This window comes from Parambassis ranga, chromosome 10, assembly GCF_900634625.1.
Source record: "Parambassis ranga chromosome 10, fParRan2.1, whole genome shotgun sequence".
Lineage (NCBI taxonomy): Eukaryota > Metazoa > Chordata > Actinopteri > Ambassidae > Parambassis > Parambassis ranga.
In genome coordinates, this window is record NC_041031.1 from 20481155 (window position 1) to 20499839 (window position 18685).

Genomic DNA, 18685 nt, shown 5'->3' on the forward strand with positions numbered 1-18685 from the left:
GTACTTGGAGTTTACAAGGACTATGACACTCCCAATATGGCGATGGACGGAGACTCCACAGAAACCTGCAGGTGACGTCACGGACCAGCCCACATCCTACAGCTGAGTTTGGTGTTTTTGAGTTATAACAATGCTAGGCTAGCTACCTTGGCCTGGGGAGGTCGTTGTTTAATTTAAGTATTTACAGCAGGCTATGGAGCTATTATAATTATTTGACTGAAATAATTTTATCCATAAGCATCAGAGACTTTTCTTGGAAGCTTCCTAGATTTTTCTGTCCACTCTCTGCCTCATTCTCTTTGGGTCCTGTTGTTTCAGTCTTTAAGTCTTCTCTTTTTAAATATTAAACACCACTGACGTGCTGATGGAGAAATGTCGCCACAGACACTAGATTTAAAATTCTGAATACTTATTTTCTATGTTCTATTTGAAGCATGTAGCTATGCATCACTTGTAAAACCACTTTATACAGTAAAGAAATAGTGAAAGAACAAAAACACTCTCAAGTGGGTTAATCGTTGGCAGAGCATGGAATCACCTCTGAGAAGATTTATTTGCTGTTTGCCATTTGTCACCTTGACACTCTGTCGTTCTACAAACACTGATTGTGGCTTACAAGGTACTGGCTCTGATGTGTGTATGCATTGTGGTTATTACTCATGTGGTGGGAACATAAATCTCTTGTCACACTGTGTGGACCTGCCTCCCCTTAAGGGACAAAAATAAAGTCTCCATAACGCAACTGATTAAACCAAGACTTAAAGAGAAGCCTGCAAGAAATGAATATAATGTCCTCAGAAGTGACTGAAACATGACTCTGTGTGTGTGTGTGCTTGCACCTTTTCCGACACAGAGGTCAACCAGTCAACTAGGTGCTGAGGGAATGATTTTTCACAGGCTTTGATTTGCCTGTGAGTAAGTTGGCAAGTATGCTTTCAAAGTCCAGTAGTCTGCGGTCCCAGCAGACCACCACAAAGGAGCTAATCCCCTCTATCACAGCCAGCGCAAACACATTAGCCACACAACATCAACACTGCACTCAAGAGCCCCATTGACAAATCCTCCCTGCTTTCTCAATGAAATTCAAACGGGGAGCCACGATGTTCCTTTCCCAGCAAAACAAGGAGCTCAAATGTTGAAATTCAAGCTGCTGTGAGACATAATTAAACTGCACTGTGCAAAGTTTTCATCTTTAAATGACAACAACTGAAAAGAAGTGATATCTTACTCGTACTAATTCCATAATTGAGGCTACGTTTCTTGTTAATATTGTGTGTCATTGTATTTTGTGTCCATCTGCTTCCTCATTGTTGCTTTTTACCGTTGACTTGAGTCAGACAGGTCATCAAGACGACTGAACTTGACCCAGGCAAAGCTAAGAATCAACTTCCGAATTCAATGCAGCTTTTATGGTGCTGCGTACAGTTCGCTGTTGAAATCATCTAAATTTCAGCCATGAATTATGGATTATGGATTATCATGGATTATGACAGAAGCTCCGTCTTAACTGCGGTACATTCTAAGTGTTTGCCAGTCTGTCGCAAGGCTAACATGTCGGGGCAAACGACCAATAACAATCACACCTAAATACCCGGTACCCCGAGAAAACCCAGACTCCGCACAGAAAGGCTTCAGCCAGATTCGAACCAGGAACCTTCTTGCTGTGAAGCAGCAGAGTATAACTAACTTAAACCACTCAGAATGTTTCTGACACCAAGAACACCATTTGCTCACTGTGCACATGGCTTAACCACGAACAACTGTGTCATACAGTTTAAGAAGATGAAATGAATGCAGCCAGACTAGATCCAAGACAGCCAGTTAGACCAAACAATGGAGATAGGTATTAGATCACAGCAGGGATCCACCCACAGATGTCCTTTATCACATATACACCTGTAGTCCCAACCAACCAGTGGATGAAGCTGGAGGACCAGCAACCATCTTCAAAAAACTTGCCCTGATCCAAATGTTTGGACCTGGATGACTGAAAACTTTCACTAACATACCTATATAAGTATCCTATGGGTCCTAGGCCTGCACCTCATTGTCCCATTTATTGGTCTATCCATGAAGCAGTATTCCATCTGTCATTGTTTTGCAGCAAAGGGAGGAACTGTGTATTTTCTCCTTCACATCTTGCCAGTATAAATCCAGCTCACACTGACCTACAGTCACCCTCTGTCCATGTCAGACAGTAAACTGTTGGTAGACATTCCCCTCTAGTAGCCGGTTCAGTACTGCACGGCGTTCCGCCTCCCTCTGTGACTCTGCTGGCACCACACCTTGCAACCAGGCCACCGAGAAAGTAGAACGCCAGCTAGGCTGCTAGCGGTGTGAACGCAGAATCGCTGCCGAGCTCCTGAGAGCACGTCATCAGAGGCACAATGGTGAGTGGGCAGCAGGCCCTTGGGCCCCCGTGGGGGTTGCGGACTCCCCAGTAAGAACCCTGTGGACTCCCAGCTGTTCTATGCAACATGCTGAGCAGTAGGGGGTCGCCCTGTGTTTGTTTAAAACTAACAGGAGTCCCATTAAAGCCCTGACTCCCCTCATTTAGGACTGCCATGGGGACACAAAGGACAGCCCTGGGAAGCGGCACGTTGCAAGGGACACCAATTATTGAGGCGAGGACACAGGCCAGCTTGTTCATGCTCAGGGACATGTCAACTCATTGGACAACCCCCTCCGTCAAACCCATTGACCAGAGCGCACGGAGAGGCATCTTAATTGGTGTTGGGCAAACAGATTTTGTCACAAAGTTGCAAAGGAAGCTAAGTAGCTGAATGTTCACATTGTCCAACCCCTGACCTGAGCTTCAGGGGCCGTTCCGAGACATCATTATGCTCCATTACTTTGAGTAATCGTCTCAGACTCGTCCTATACCGCAGCAGGGAATCCAGGACAGCAATTAAAAGCAATATTCTGGCAATAAAGATGGCGTAAATAAAAAGTGAGCCCTTTTCTTTGTGTACAATGATATGATAGTGGCGAGGGGTAAGATTTGGCACAGAAAGCAGCTGCTAGGTTCCTTTAGCTGGAGTTTTTTGACGGAGAAAGGGGGTCGTCTCAGCCTTCTTTGCTCCAACCTGTCCATCCTCTTCAACTCTGTCCCCTCACTGGACCCCCTGAGCCCCCTACACTTCCCTCCCTCTCTGCCTCTTTCATTCTGTTTTAAAAGGGATTTTGTTAGAGGGAATCACTTGACATCATTAGTTTTGGAGAGCGGCCACCATGGCAGGGTTGCTTGTCTTGGCTCATGAAAACATGTGTCAGATTAGCAGCAGAGGACCTGTGTTTCGACCTCAGGTGAAAGGTCTGCCGTGTTTTTTTTTCTTTTGCTTTTGTTTCCTACTGTTCTTCCTCCTCTCTCTCTTTCCTACCAGTGAACTGAGGACTGAGGACGATATTAGCCACAAATTATTCATGCCTTAGGTTTAACCTGGCCGGAGGAAGGACGACTGCCCTCACCATCATACCATGTAACACAGGGCAGAAGTACAGCAAAACAACAGTAACACATTAAATGCTTGCAAAGTTGCCAACAGCACCTTTTTCACGTTTTTATAGCAAAACCTAGCTATCTGATCTAAATGCGTCCAGAGGCAGGTGCATCCCTGAAAATCTAACTCAAAACCACACAGACCAGACTAATTCTTTGAATAGAACACATGAGGATTGCTGCCAGACTAGCTAAATTTTACCCTAAAAATAAATGCAAAGTGTGAAAAAAGAAAGTAAAGAGGAAGGACTGGTATCTAGTATTTGACCTTATCTGGTCATCGGTGTTGCACAATAAATAATTACAAATAAAAATGGTGTTAGGAAGTAGTTTTTTTAGTACAATGAATGGATGGTGAGATGAATCTGTCCTAATGTGCTTTTACAGTATTTTTAAATGACTTGAGTTCATTAATCATTTAGTCACTTTCATTGAAATATAAGTGTAAATGTAGATGCTGATTTTGTACATTGAATTCATATTTAAAGTTTCAAATATTTTGACTAGTTATGATGTTTAATACCTGCTGGTTTTCTTCTGACTCTCTGATTGGTTTAGGGGTTTCTTTAGTAAATTCTGCAACAACTTTTCTCAGATTTAACTGAATATTTTACGCGTCATGCAACAGGAACTATTTTAGGATACAAATTCCACAGCAACAACAACACGACATGTACAAGTCAAAGGAATAGAGTGCACAAGACTTCTGTATTTCCGATTTCTAACAGCAGCACTCCAGACAGGTGGAGAAGATCTCCTTGCAGGTGTGCTGCAACAAGCTGGCGTAATGTGATTTTATTTTACACAGCAAACCTCAAAATGTTGCACACATGCAGGCGTACAAAATAAAACCTTTCATGAAATGATTTGTGGGGTAAAACATCTATTTGCTCGTCATCCTCTGATTGCATCATCTGTTTTGAAAAAGCGCTGTTGTGTCCCGATATTTCCATTACAGGAAAAAAGGCGTCACAACTTAAAAATTTGGCCTTGATAGAATCAAGCAGCTTCTGCCCATTGGTGGGAAAGTGCTGATTAATTGTGTCGTAGCCCTGTGAGAAAGTACGCCCAGCGCAAAGCACTAATTATGGGCCCTGCCTGGCTGAGAGAAAAGGGGGCAAAACTCTCAACAAAGGCTCATCTCATATCTCAAGACAATGAGGAGCCAAAAGAATAGGAGAAAGGAGAAGTTAATGAGCTGTGTCACCTGGCATCTGTTGATGCTGGGACCAGGACTGACTGGTGTGTGTTTGTGTAGATGTGAGACAAAGTTTATTTATGTACGATTACATGTGGTGTTGTTTGTTCGCTGCAGCGTGTCTCTTCTCTTCCTGCAACATTAGCCAATGAATAGAAAGATGCAAATATAAGGGGAGAATAATAATAATAATAATAAATAATAAATGGTATATATACATATACATATATACATGTACACACACACACACACACATTTAAATATATGTATAAATGTATTTGTAGAAGTCAATTTTCATGCATATTTGCATGATTAAACATGTTTAAAGACAGATATGTTCATCTTAGGCAACTATTTGGTGGATGCTCTCTTTGGTAGAGACTTGCGTCCATGCTCTGATGATGAAAATAATGTCACACAGACCTCCTGTGGACACTCACACATAAAGAAGCTAACGATTTCTTGCTTACTTTTTATTTTTAGCTGTCCTGTAATCAAGGTCGTGCACCAAAGCGTCTATGTTAGCTGAATAAAAGATGATGCTTACATGACTAAAACTTCACCCCTCTGCAACAAATTATATAATTATATAATATACAATTCTCTTGATGACTATTAGTGCCGAGTCTAGTTTAGGAGATAAATGTGTAGATGTGCACTGTAGTTTGTTTACAACGTTAAAAATAGGCAGAAAGTGTCTGATGGATTTATAGTCTACACAAACAAACGAACGATATCTGTACGCTTTAAACACATTTAAAAACTGTTTTGACAGAAAACATCTCCTGACCTTCATTTCTGACCTTTTTTTTTTTTTTTTTTTTTTTTTTAATAACAGGCTGGCCACATGTTGTTATGAGGAGAACACAGACGAGGTCTGGCTTTCCAGAAACTGTATGTACAGTAAGCACATTTGTAATCCTGTAAAAACACAACTCAGCCATGTATTCAAAAATACTTTGATAGTGTTCCCCCTGCGGATTTCACAGTCATAAAAGGCGACCAGTCAACTGTGGTTAGCGTTTAGCGTGAGTTAGACGGGCGGCAGCAGCAGCAGCAGCAGCAGGGCTGTTTTGACAGTAAATGACGTGATGTGAAACTGCATTTAATGGCAGAAGGTATATTATAGCTGGAGCTGTGTTTTGTTTGGCGTTGGGAGTTTTGTTTTTCACTGACCTTGAAGGACGATTTCAGTAAATTTCACAGAGACAAAACTTGTTCTGTGTCTCAAACAGAAGACATTTCTGTTGACAGGGCTAATTGTTAAGTGTGTGGTTACTGATCTTGAGGCCAAAGAGCCACTTTTGGTTGTTCCACTAAAATTTTGTATAACTTCTTCAGAACCACATTTTTTTTTTTCCTCGACATTGACACAGCTCTCCGGTCATACTGTACCCATTGTGCTCAGTGTCAGCATGCTGAGATTTTCTAATAATAGAATATAAACTACTTGGCAAGCAGGACTGCATTTAAAGATTCCACCTCCTTTGAAAAGGGGTTGGGCTCGGCAAAAAGGGAATTCTATGTTTCATTTTGAAGTTATTGGTCCAGTTCCAAGACCATCCAGCCTCCAATGATCAAAGGTTGAGTCAGAGAAAAGCCTAGCGGGAGGCTTATGCAAAAATGTCGTCTCCTTATTGCGAATCGGCCGACATGTTGGAAACCATCGTTTAAATGTCAATATACCCAGATGCAGTTTGGCTGTGCTTGGTCAAGTTTGAAGTATGCGGATGAAAAAAAAAAAGAAAGAGAAAAGCTTTTTGCACGCATTAATAGAATTTGGAGGGTTTCAAAAGTTGCATTGATTAAATTCCTCAACAAGCCGTAAAATGGCAAAAGCCAGACTATTTATATGTAAGGCTGCAGACATTTTATCTATAATTTAAGGTTATTTTTTCCCCCTTCTCAATAATCATCGCCATCATTTTCAAGAGGAAACAGGGATAAAGACAAGAGCTAAGGACATCAAACCAATCCTTATAATCCTGCCGTTATCTCAGTTTCTCCTCTCAGCAGGATCTGACTCGTTATGAATCAAGCACTTTACGTTGCCACCTTTAAAAGCCGCCCAGGCGCGCACACACAGTCCTGTGAAACATGTGGATCTGTTGGGAGGTAGCTACCAGAGTGAAGTGGGGGAGGGAGGGGGGGGGGCTGATAGCATCGCAAGGAATTTAAACAAAAGTATTTTTTTCTCCCTCAAAGCCGCCATCTTTCAGTCTGACGGTTACTGTAAACATCATTCCTGCACACAGCATTATAAGACATGCTACTCTGCATTCCTGTTAAAAGATGAAAAAAATACTGTGTGTTTACCGGCTGGAAAGTCAGAGAAGTTAACTTCAAAGTAAGGACCGTTTTCGAGTGCACCCGGGGTCTGATCACTCACTTCAGTCACCTGCATTGAACAATGAATTCAAGAAATTAAACATACAAGATTTTTTTCCTGCAAAAAAATACCTTTTTATAACAGTGTGAAGACCAGCTGTGTGAACCCTCGCTGCCCTTCACAGTGATATAAAAAGCCTCGAGAGGTGTTGCAATAGGCCTTTCTCAAACCACGCTGACCTTAAAAGCAGTCCTCACGCTGTGGGTTTGTATATAAAAATGCATACCTTGGCAGTATGCAGAGAAGGGAATGTACTCTAACGTCTGACCAAAAGGCTACCTGCAGCATTTCTGCTCAGACACCACCACGCACATCATCCAATTCTGTCAACTCTACCTCTACAAACAATAAAGACATTATATGTTATTTTTTTAAAATATAGTCCTCATTTTATTAACAGAGGCCAAATAAAACTCATCACATTTTATTTACAAAGGGCGGCAATAAATATCTTAATAATAGTCATAAAATTATTTTTGCTTACATTTGTTTAAAAAAAAAAAAGTCATAAATGTGTCATGTTGTTAGTAGCAACTCATACAAAGACCCGCCAGACGACAGGTAAATACATACTACGGGTGAAAAAGAGGCTGGGGTTTGTCATCAGTGAGAGACAGAAGACGTGACAGAGGCACAAACTTTTCCCGTTTAGGATTCAAACTCCACCACGACGCTGAGAGCGTACAACCCCGCCCCACCCCCAACCCCCACCCCTGCCCCTACCCCTACTCCACCCCCCCCCGAATCCTGGACCCCCGAGGACAAGAAGCTTTGAAGTTTATGGGTGGATGATACACAGTAGTCCCGTCTGACAAACAAGCACGGGGGGGGGGGGGGGGGGGGGGGGTTCCCAAAATGCATCTCTTGCAGTGAGAGTGAAAGGGGCGACTGAAAGGTTCAAGAGATTCAACTGAACGCAGACAGGACGACTAAAAGATAAACAAAGAGGTAGAGGAAGTCATCACCAGCACCTAGCTAGCTCACGCTCCAAAGAATCAATGCATCCTTTTCTGGAACAGCTGAAGAAGAGCTGATAGACACGGGAGTTGAAGGGGATTAACATCCATCCCCACATGTGATGAAGTTGGAAGACAGTGTGGAATTATGAATCACATCAGCTGCTGTATTTTTGTTTGTATTGGTTTTTTTTTGCTGTTTAAACAGGACTAAATCCATGGCGGGTGCCCGACTAGTCAAAGCATGTCGTGTTTTAGCTGAATCACAGGCTGCACGGAAATGTCACACAGGACTCAGGAGAGCATTCCAGCAGCCACGAGCGGAGCTGAGGGTTGAGAGACATATGGAAAAAACAGAGCGAGAGAGAGAGAGAGAGAGAGAGAGAGAGACCTGTACAATATTGCACTCAAAGCTACACAGTTATCCTGGCAGCACAGTGTCACCTGCAACTGCCACCTCTCTCCGTTTCATCTCCATGGTGTCTAATTCCAGTGGAAAGTATGGGATCCGCGTTGTCAGGGGCAACACAAACAAAAACCGACAGGTATTCCAATAAATCTCTAGTTGGCTGATTTTTATAACATTGCGTCAGCTCCTGCTTCAGCTCCCATTGTCAAACAGAAAGTATGCCTTCAGCTTGCCGTTCAGACGTGGCTGAGGACGACGGCGACAGGAATTCTCTCAGAGGTCCTTTAGTTTATCCAGTATAAATAACATGACAGACACGTTAGCACAATGACATCAACCCAAAAGAATCCAAGAGTTAGGAAATATTCAGTCATCCTGAAATACAAAAATAAAACATCTTTGACTTTCTTTTGTTCTTTTTGTCTGTCTTTCTTTTACAGAAGTGAAGTCTTTAAGGTGATTTTTTTTTTTTTAAGAAGCTTGAGATTTTCAGTTACAGGTTTGTTTTTTCCTCCATATCGAGGAAAACTAGTGCTGCTCCCATCAGTTCCTCTTGGGGTTGGGTTTTAATCGCCGAGCCCTTCGTGTCCGCTTAGTTACTGTAGTGAAACGAAACTCCTGCAGCGGATCCACGCGGCCCTTCGGCTGCCGCTTCATGAAGTGGACTTCTTGTTGCCTCTGTGTGGTCCGCGAACCTTTCTTAGGCCGGCCCTTGCGGTTGAAGCCGAGGTACCATCCTTTGTACTTAGCCGACACGAGAGCTGTGTAGTTGTTCTCCAGGAATTCCTCAATAAAGACACACTCCTGTTTCCTTCCATCAGGCTGAAAGACGGAGAAAATATATTCATTCTTAACTTAACCAAAACAATCGAATGTCTGATTTATTTCAAATTTAAAATAAACATCCACGATGACTGCCGTTTTTAGAAATAAAGACTTTTTAGTAAGGTTTATTTATGGTTGAAGGTATCCACTATAACTAGTGCATGTATTGTGAAATAAGACTACCTCCCGTTTAGTCATGCTTTTTCAGTCATATAATAAAAATCCTAAATGCTGAAGCATTTGAAGAGTTGTGTATCGTGATCATGATGCTTCCGCACAAAGTTCAATGTCAAGCTGTTCAGACTTAATCCAAATCTGAATCGAAGCCTAAAATTAAGTTAAAAATCGAGGTTATACAGCAATCCACTGAAGTCACATCACATGTTTAAGACTGGACGCCGACACCCAATTACAGCTCTCTCTATGTGCTAACGTACACTGAGGTGACATCACGTCTTATGTGGGTAAGTAAAAGGGGCAAAAGAGGCAGCAGGATGTCAGCTAGACAAGAAGGAAGTCAGGATTATCATACAGCATACTCGAGCTAGCCACTCCTCACTTGCTCCACTCTTTATGCTAAGCTAAGCTAGCTTTCTCCGGGGACAGGCCGCACAGCTTCATCCTTGCAGGACACAGATATGTGTGGGGTTAATGACATAGGAATATCTGACTTTTTAAAAAAAAATATTTTAAGACATTATATACGGAAACAGTAAATAGTGATATAGAGATATTATCATGTCCTCATACTAAGACATGCTGGTTTTCTGTGTAGTTTTTTAGGGTAAACCGTGTGCTGATCCTAAGAATACACTGATGTTTTTTCTAAAGTTGACAGATCATACCAATCTGTGTTTACATAGTAAACATGCTGTCATTTTACACTGTGCATAATTACAGTGTAATGTTGTTGATTTGTTTTTAAATAATAATCCCATGCTGTTCTAAGGAAAGCTGTCAAAGACCATGTTTCAAACAAATGAGGCCGCTGCAACAAAAACTCAAAACGTGGCCTATGTTTCTAACAGATGACCATAATGAGTGAGTGAAAACTCGTGTGAATTACAGCGGCCCCGCCGATGACGACAGCATGAGTTATTAATGCAACAAAATCACGTGTGCCTCCGAAGAACACTAAACGTTTTTCAAATATTAACTTCTTTTCCATATCGCTGCGGCCGTCTGCAGAGTCACATGCAGTCATCCCGCGCTCTGCGGCCACCTGGTGTGACTAAGTGATATAATTGCAATGGCATTCCTCCTAAGTGACCATTAGTCTCTCAATGCATTGTGGTGATTGCAGTCCGTAATTGACTGATCGAGTGTCAAAGGAGTAGGGCGATTACGTAATGGAAGAATGGCTGTGAGTTATCAAAGGGGTTTTGTTAGGGTGTACAAAAACAGCAGGAGAAAGCAGATCTGAGGCTGCGTTCAATTCAGCCTGGATTAACAGCTCCACTTCAAATATTCGTTTTGATATCGGAAATTGGCGATCTATTTTTTTTTTTAAATCATACTCACCCTTCCAACTATTTTGCCCTTCTCGTTCATACAAATGTAATGCTCGCTCTCCTTTCCTTTTATTCGAATGTGGCTCCCGAAGGTTTCCGTCTCAACAACAAGAAGAGCTGAAAAAGAGAAGAAAGGTAGACTCGGTTAGGGTCATGTACATCTCTTGAACTCCTACACATATGCATTCCCATACATTTAAACCAAACGGAGTAAGTAAAAATGTTTAAAAACATGTTTTTCAGCCTGACAGTGAGGAGCCTGTTTGTCTTATACGAGGTGTAATACCACTTAAACATCCTTTATATGACACCATATACGCATCAAACCAACAAAGCCACTGTCACTTCAACCTGACACAGCACTAATCCACTCTAAAGATGTATCCAGGCGGCTCTTTTATTTTTCCGCACCCGCCCCCCCCTTCTCTCTCCTCTCTGCTCCCGTCCCAAATGTTAACCCCTGCGAGGTCACCTTTGTCTCTGCTCGCCCTTCGACCAGCAAAAGAGATCTGCCAAACATTTGTGGAGCGGTTATGTGCCCCTCAGGATTAGGTTTCAAGTTCCCTTTAGTCTGTGCTCACTCAATCAAAAAGTTAAGATGATCCATTTGTTTAACACACAGGGCCATTCAGTAGCGCTCAAGGGAGCAGGGGGAAGAATAGTCGAAGGGGACGGGATGTGCTTGGGGGCAGAAGTAAATCCCCACCACCACCACCCCCATTCTAAAATTAACCTGGCTGGTAGGTAACCTGTCCTAAAGGTGGAAAAAGTCCCTCCTTCTCTTGTTCTGTGATTTTTGGATCTAAAGAACAGATTTTTTTTTAGTCTGGACCTCAATACATATGGAACTAAATCCAGCAAGATTGGCTTACACATGAAGTAAATGATGTTCTAAAAGATTTGGGGCCACTTGGCAACACTTTGTCCTCCTCACTCTGGAGCTGGTTTTGCACGGAGACCCAAAACTTCCACCTCAGGTATGAAGCTGCGACCCAGAACATCAGATAAAACCACATTTCCCTTCCTTACTGTAACTTGTCCTTTGTCTCTGACCCCTTTCCAAACCCTATCTCTGAGTAACCCACTAATGGTTTGATCTTGATCCTGGCAGCTATCGACAAACTTAATGAGATCCTTGACTCAAGCTCCAGTAAAACACAAACATCTCGCTGTCATCAATACCACCAACAACTGGCATTCAGTTGACAAAGGAAGAAATGTGGTACTTTTATTTACACTTAATCCTCATAATCTACAATCTCTACATATGCATCGTTATCCTTTTTGTGCGCCTTATTGTTTCCACATTTGGTACATGAACAACATAAAATAAAGAAAATCTGACTGAGAGTCGTGGACATCTTCATTCGTGCTGCTCCTTCTGAGCTACGTTTTTTTTTTTCCATCGTTGTAATGTGAATAATGTGAGCTGCAGCCACATCCTGACCCCAGCCAGAGGCCACCTGTCAAAAACACTAGAAACTCCAGCTTTAAATCCAGATTGCAGCTTTTATCAGTTTAAAAGCTTTCGCAGTGACCCTCTTAGCGAACGTCACTTACAATGGACTGTAAAGGATTGTTCAAGTCTCTTAACGGTAATGAATATGCTACACTAATACCTCAGAAGAATCATGATGCCCCTCACTTTAGCTGTGCAGATATGCACTGAAAGCTCTACCATGAAGCAATATTTTCTCCTGAGGTGGTTTGTGGCCCTTTGTTGTGAAGCTGCAGCAATTGAGAGTGAATTAGAGTATCTCACTGAACATTATTAGTGAGTGCAAAGGAGTTCGCAGGTGCCAGGTACTGCAGCTGGATGGGGAGGAGGAGAAGGAGGAGGAGGAGGAGGTGCGGGGGGGAACAAGGGGAGGGGTGGAGGTTAGAGTTGGCAAAGCCTCATGGGAAAAATTGGATCTGCTTCCACTCAAGCTCTAACAAGCAGTGAGGAAACTTCGCCTCGGCGCGCATCTGTGACTGAACACACTCACTCAGAGGCATTCAAGACCGTCAATTTTAGAGCTGTGAGTCAGCTGTTATGAGCAAAAATATCTGCAGGGAAGCACAACACGGGTCCTAGTGCTTTGTGTTTGTGCCTCCACATCAAAGAGAACTTCACTGACCATCAATTTACTCAATTGCCATTTTCTGTTTTTGATCTGAGGGGGGTGAAGAAGTCCAAACAGGAAGCAGAGCATACACTCAGAGTTGATAGGAGTATAAAGTTTTATCTGAGGTAATTATGAAGTTCCACCATGTTCACTACATCTGAAGGCCAAAAACACATCGGCCAAAGAAGCTTGACCTCTCCATGCACAATTTAAGGAGGTAAGGTTGACCAAAAATCCCAACTGCATCAACTGTCTCAGTATGGACTGTCTACATCATCATTTGCCCAGGGAATCAATGGCTTCAAATGCAAGTGACAGAGTTGAATAATGCCAAGTGAGTGAAAGCACCATAGGCTTAAACTTAACCCACAACTTGACATTCCAAAACCACTGGAAAGGGCTGACATACAGGTCAGTTTTGGTCCTTGATAGACAAAAACACACTGTGCAAATGCTGCAGCAAGCATCCACTGCAAGGTCAGCAGCTTCACCACACTTTCATCCACCCCAACCAGCAGTAGGTAGCTATCAAAAGTCACAGTCCCCTCCTGTGCCAGCCAAACACAGACTGTAGAAAACCGCCTCCAAACTACCAGCAGTGAACAGCCAAAAGTGCAGGTGGGGTGAGAACGACTCTCAGGAAGCACCAAAACCTGTCTGGTAGGTGAGGTTTGATTTCTAAAGTGTCAGGTGAGATGCACAGGAGTTCTCCCATACCATACTTGCCCCCATCATCGCCGTTGGCGTTGATTTTCTTCCCCAGGATCTGGACATGTTTTCCAGTGGTCCTGCTGTAGAGCTGGTAGATCCGGACCTGCTTTCGGCTCAGGTCGTCGGGGTTTCTCGTGTGGTTTTCGATGTAAAACCTGAAATCAGCAGAGCTCTGCTGAGATTCCTGCACAGAGGGAGAGAGAGCAAGAAAGTTAAAAAAAGAGACAGACAGTGAGCGATCTTCACTGCACAGGTGTTGATAGTAATTTGTGCTGTTGGTTTTATGGGAACGGTGTCAAAAAAATTTTGCTTCAGGGTTTAAAAACTGAGATAACAACCTGGAAACTTGTGGCTGTGGCATTTTAGAGTTTGTCTTCTTTCTTTCAACTGGCACATTTTTTTATGCAATGCATTTACGAGCTGCTAACTGTGTTACAAGACATGTTAATGAATTCACAGTTTGAGTAAAAATCCCACTGAACAAGTGCAAAGCCTACAGTGAATCCTTGTGTTGGTCTGTATTGTGCCTCCGGGCAATATTGAGAAACCTGTACTCCATTTCTACAAGCAAGCAAGCCACCAGCAATTATACACCTGAAGCATCCAGACCTGTTGCACTATCATCAAACAAATATCTGCCTGCAGGCCAAGAAGAGTCCATAAATTAGGAAATGCAGCAGGCGGAGTACTGATGGAAAGAGGCACCTTAAACCACAAAAAAAACTCTCTTGTAGAAGACCTTTCTGATCAAATCACACACATCCGCCTCTCAGAGCTCACCAGCCGGCTGTTTATGAGTCAGCTCAGACCTGACATAAAAACAGAGGAAATCGCAGAATCCTGCGGCATCTCAGAAGAGCGACTGTGACCCAACATGTGGAAGAGCGAGAGGAAACGTATACTTTCAGAAGCCCTGGAATCTCAGTTCACGCCAAGATCCCATTTCCCCAGCTGTATGGTGTGGTAATTGCACAGTAATGGCTTTTTATGTGGCTGTTCTCAGGTGGCTAATTATATACACATTACACAGCCTGACTTCTTGTTATTCTAACTTCAGCAAATTAATGACATGTAGTGTGGATGAACATGATAGGAAACTATGGCCTCAGAAGAACAAATCCTTAAAATCAGAGAGGGAAAAATAAACAACTTCTACAAATCTGCAAAATCCTGTTAAGGCTCTTGACAGGCCTCATCTGATCCAGGTGTCAGATAGGATCTGCTCCAATAATGTTGTCCACAAAAACGTTTCTATCTCAGGGTTAACCTCCCAGAAACCAAAATCAAAGGCATGTTCGGGCATCAACCTGCAGGTGTTTTTCCCCTCAAATGCCCATCAGGTTGTGGGGTGCAGCAGTGATGGCCTCAGTGTTACAGCCTCTACTATAGTCTAGAAACGTGGACCTTGGAGAATCCAGCGCCTGAACTGGGACACACAGCTTCTGTGGCTGTTGACATTTAGGAAACACACCCATAATGTTACTTTTGGCATGATGCAATGTGAGGCTGGATACAGTCAAATTATAAAATACTCCAACACGAGGTGTAATATTGAGTACAAGGCACCACAACATGTTGAGAACTCAAGAAGACTGAGAGCTTCTCTGTCTGTCTGATGGGATTTTCTACTGGAAAACATACTTGATACACAACTTTTAAGACACAAAATTAGACATAGCACCCTCTATTTAATGTATTTTTATTTACCACATATCACACATTAAAAACAGGCTATGGTTCCTGAACCCTAAACTCATCTTGGACCAGAGTTCTGCTAAAACTGGTCGTCAATAATCCGCATCAGAAATGATCAAATCAAAAACATCATATATCTAATGTTTGCTTCCAATAAAGCTGCCCTGTCTGCACCCTCTGTGTCCCAGAGAATAATGTCATCTAGAAACAACCTGGATTCATCCTAAACTCTGCAACAACTGCTCAAAAAAAATCAGCATCATCATCAACTCTCTCTCAACATGAACCTCAAAGAAACACACAACAAAACACAGCCTAACTGGGGCTGCTGAGGGATTTATCCCAAATCTCCCCATCTCTAAACAAACATAAAGGTGTGTTTGGTAGACAGTTGCATTTCATGTGGAGGGGAAAGGCAAGCCTAAGCACATGGCTGAGGTGAACAGCTAGCGACAACAGTCTTTTTTTTTTTATCACGCCGTCTCTTTTCTTCAAAGACGCAGCCTGGAAACGGATATGGTTGAAACTTCAAAAGTCTGGCACTCAGCTTCACCGAGGAAGCATAGTTGTCGCATCCATCTACAGATACACCTCGCTATCTACTTGACACACACACACACAGACAGGGTCTCACACACATACACAAAAAGACTCTCTCGCATGCTGGCAGTGCATTCAAAGTCAACTTCCAACTGTGGTTACTTCTTTTGTTTTTCCTTGTAAAATCACAACCACAGCATGACGTGGAGGAGTCATAAGCATGTGTGTAACTGCAGAATAACATTATGAGGGACTCTGACAGGAGCCTGAAAGGCTGCTCCTGCAACTGTTGGTAAATTCCATCTGACATTTTCCAAAGAATCAAATGTAAAAATAACAATCAGACCATCTTATATGTTTCTTGGCTCACTATCTGTTCTCCTATATATAAGGAGTGGTCAGTAGTTTGTGCTTGCTCTGTTGGAATAATCAGAGCATAAACTGCACTTTCTGCTTTTTGCTTCTTTTTTTGAGTGTGGAACATTTTCTCTATGAGTTAGGTTGTTTTATGCAGCTTTTATGCAGGCGATTGTGTCTCAAACAGTAGAACTTTGCAATCAATAAGAAGTGTTTTTCATAGTTTACAGATCAATTTTAAATGTGACATTCTCAAAACAACAATATGAATATTCTGGGGGTTTATTACATGTATCTTTAATATCTGGAAGCTATGATTAAAATGTTAAACTCATGTTAGAACATATTGATAAATTAATTATAAAAAGGAAAGCAGTGTGTAGAATATTCAAGATCAACACGTGATGTCCATTTTTTCAGCACGGTATCTAAATCACGCCGCGCAGTCAATTAGCTGAGGATGCCTGCAAATCATTACCGTTCAAAGTGAGACGCAACTAATAAAAAAAAATGAGGCAACAAAGCGCCAAACGAGCCATCTGCTCAGAGAAACGACGTTTAACCTCAGGAATCAAAATATTTATGACACAATTCTGCTGTAAAACACCGCGATGGCTACTTGAACTGCAAACTAAAAACAACAGGTTGAAATTTAGATCAAATTTGTGATTTCCATCATTTGTAAATTGATTTTTTTGTACATTATTTTATGCATTTCTCACACACCATAAATTAAAGCCTTAGTTTTTCCCCACTTCCAATTTATTTCTAATTTACGCAAAGTAACCACAGTTATGTGTGCAGAAACTTTAATCCATCTACACGGGGTCATGCAAAAACTCACACACACACAAAGTAGTGGATGGGTGTAAACATACCTGTAACTGGAAATAGAGTACCAGAAAATGTAAACACCTAAAGTGGAGAGAGAGAGGGAGAGAAGAGAGGAGGGGAGTGAATCACACAGGCAATTACATGAAAACTAAACGCAGCCTACCTGGATGACACCAACGCACAAATATGAAGTTTTTAGCGACTTCTATTGGTAAGAATGCATGATTTTTATGTGCAAAAAAAAAAAAAGCAAACAAATGTGGAATACTTACAGGTATATGAACCTCGAAGGCAGCAGAGACATCTTGGCTCGCAGAAATACAGCTGAAATACACCTGCTTCCACAGTTTTAGAGCCCCAGGAAAGGTTGGCGAAATCGCCCCCCCTCGCTCCCCTGCGCGTCTTTTACGCACACAACTCCGGGGGTAAGTAGGAGATTGAATCCCAGTGTAAGGATAGATGACGGGAGAGCAGCAGCAGAGTTACGGAGTGCAACATTGGGTGCTTCCTTGTTGGGGGAAATTATCCAGAAGATTGTTTTTTTTTTCTCAGCTCAGTCTCCTCCGCGCCCCCACAAATAACGTCTCCTTAAATCGGTGCCAAGCGTGTAATCAGTATTCAACCTCTCCAAAAAAAATGCCCTTCTCTTAAAAAAATATCCTTAAGAGTTTTGCGCGCTTACAACTAAGTTTTCCCCACAAAGCCAATCCTGCTCCTCCAGAGATCACAGGCTCCTCAGCTCCGTCCGTATACCTGCGGGGGACTTCTACACCTTGCATGGGTCATTTTATTCTACTAAGTGCTACAAAATAAATGCGCCGAACAGTAAAAAAAAAACAGACGTCCAACAAAAAACAAGTCGCTAAATGCGCACAACAAAACTTATCCCAGCATGAATTGTGTGTTTTTCAAAAGAAAAGGTGGTGTTGAAATCGCAGCGGTGGTAGCAGCAGCAGCAGCGGCAGCGGCAGCAGCAGCGGATCCCTGGAGAGGTTCGGGGGCTGATGATGGCGCAGCAGTGCCTGTCAGTGGTGTTTGTGCGTCTGCGGCTTGAGATTTGGGCACAGTGAGGCTTTTTTGTTGTTGGTGGGAGGAAACATGTCAGGGGTTTGCACCTGATAGGATAATCTTGGAGAGACCATCAGCTTTGGAGAGGCTTTTTTTCCCTCTCGGTGGGCAAAGCGCTGCGCAAAGAACTTGAACAAGGAGATGAAATGCTGTTTAAGTTTTTTTTTTTTTAAGGTTAGATTTCTGTTTGAGCGTTTGATATAATTGCAAATCAGTCGAAGATGACACATTTAATATGAGATTACTTCCATTTTTCTGTATTCATATTTTATGCAAAGTGTCGCTTTTATAATATTTCGATTTTCACTACTTTTGGCAATTTATATTTTTATTATTACCGCCTGTGAAAATACGCAGACACGCTGTGCGGCAACAGAAAGAGAAACTGCGCCTCTCTCTGCGTCTTATTTGTGCCGCTGGTTTGTGGATTGGCCTCTCTCTCTCTGCCAGACAGCATTCAAATGCATGTTGTTGTTCCTGATTTTTTTCAATAATGTGCTATAACTTATCCCGCATTTAAATGAAAGAGAGGTGTGAATGTGTTTACGAGTACTTCAGAGCTGGCAGCAGTAAAGTGAGCCCACA

General features: G+C 42.4%; 1 protein-coding gene across 1 annotated transcript; it reads right to left on the bottom strand.

Annotated features, from left to right (window-relative positions):
- Positions 1-7832: 7832 nt before the first annotated feature.
- fgf24 (fibroblast growth factor 24) lies at positions 7833-18134 on the bottom strand. The gene is made up of 5 exons (XM_028416037.1): positions 17305-18134; positions 17077-17113; positions 13613-13790; positions 10798-10904; positions 7833-9273 (listed from the first exon to the last, which is right to left on the bottom strand). Exons 1-5 carry the CDS (start codon positions 17334-17336, stop codon positions 8995-8997), a joined length of 633 nt encoding a protein of 210 aa, XP_028271838.1. The 5' UTR covers positions 17337-18134; the 3' UTR covers positions 7833-8994.
- Positions 18135-18685: the final 551 nt, after the last annotated feature.

Coding starts and splice junctions, on each gene's coding strand:
- fgf24 (XM_028416037.1), bottom strand. CDS start 17,336: ATGTCTCTGCTGCCTTCGAGGTTCATATACCT. Junction 10,905..13,612: donor CGATGATGGGGGCAAGTATG/GTATGGGAGAAC, acceptor TCTCTTTTTCAG/CTCTTCTTGTTGTTGAGACG. Junction 9,274..10,797: donor AGGGCAAAATAGTTGGAAGG/GTGAGTATGATT, acceptor TCCGTCTTTCAG/CCTGATGGAAGGAAACAGGA.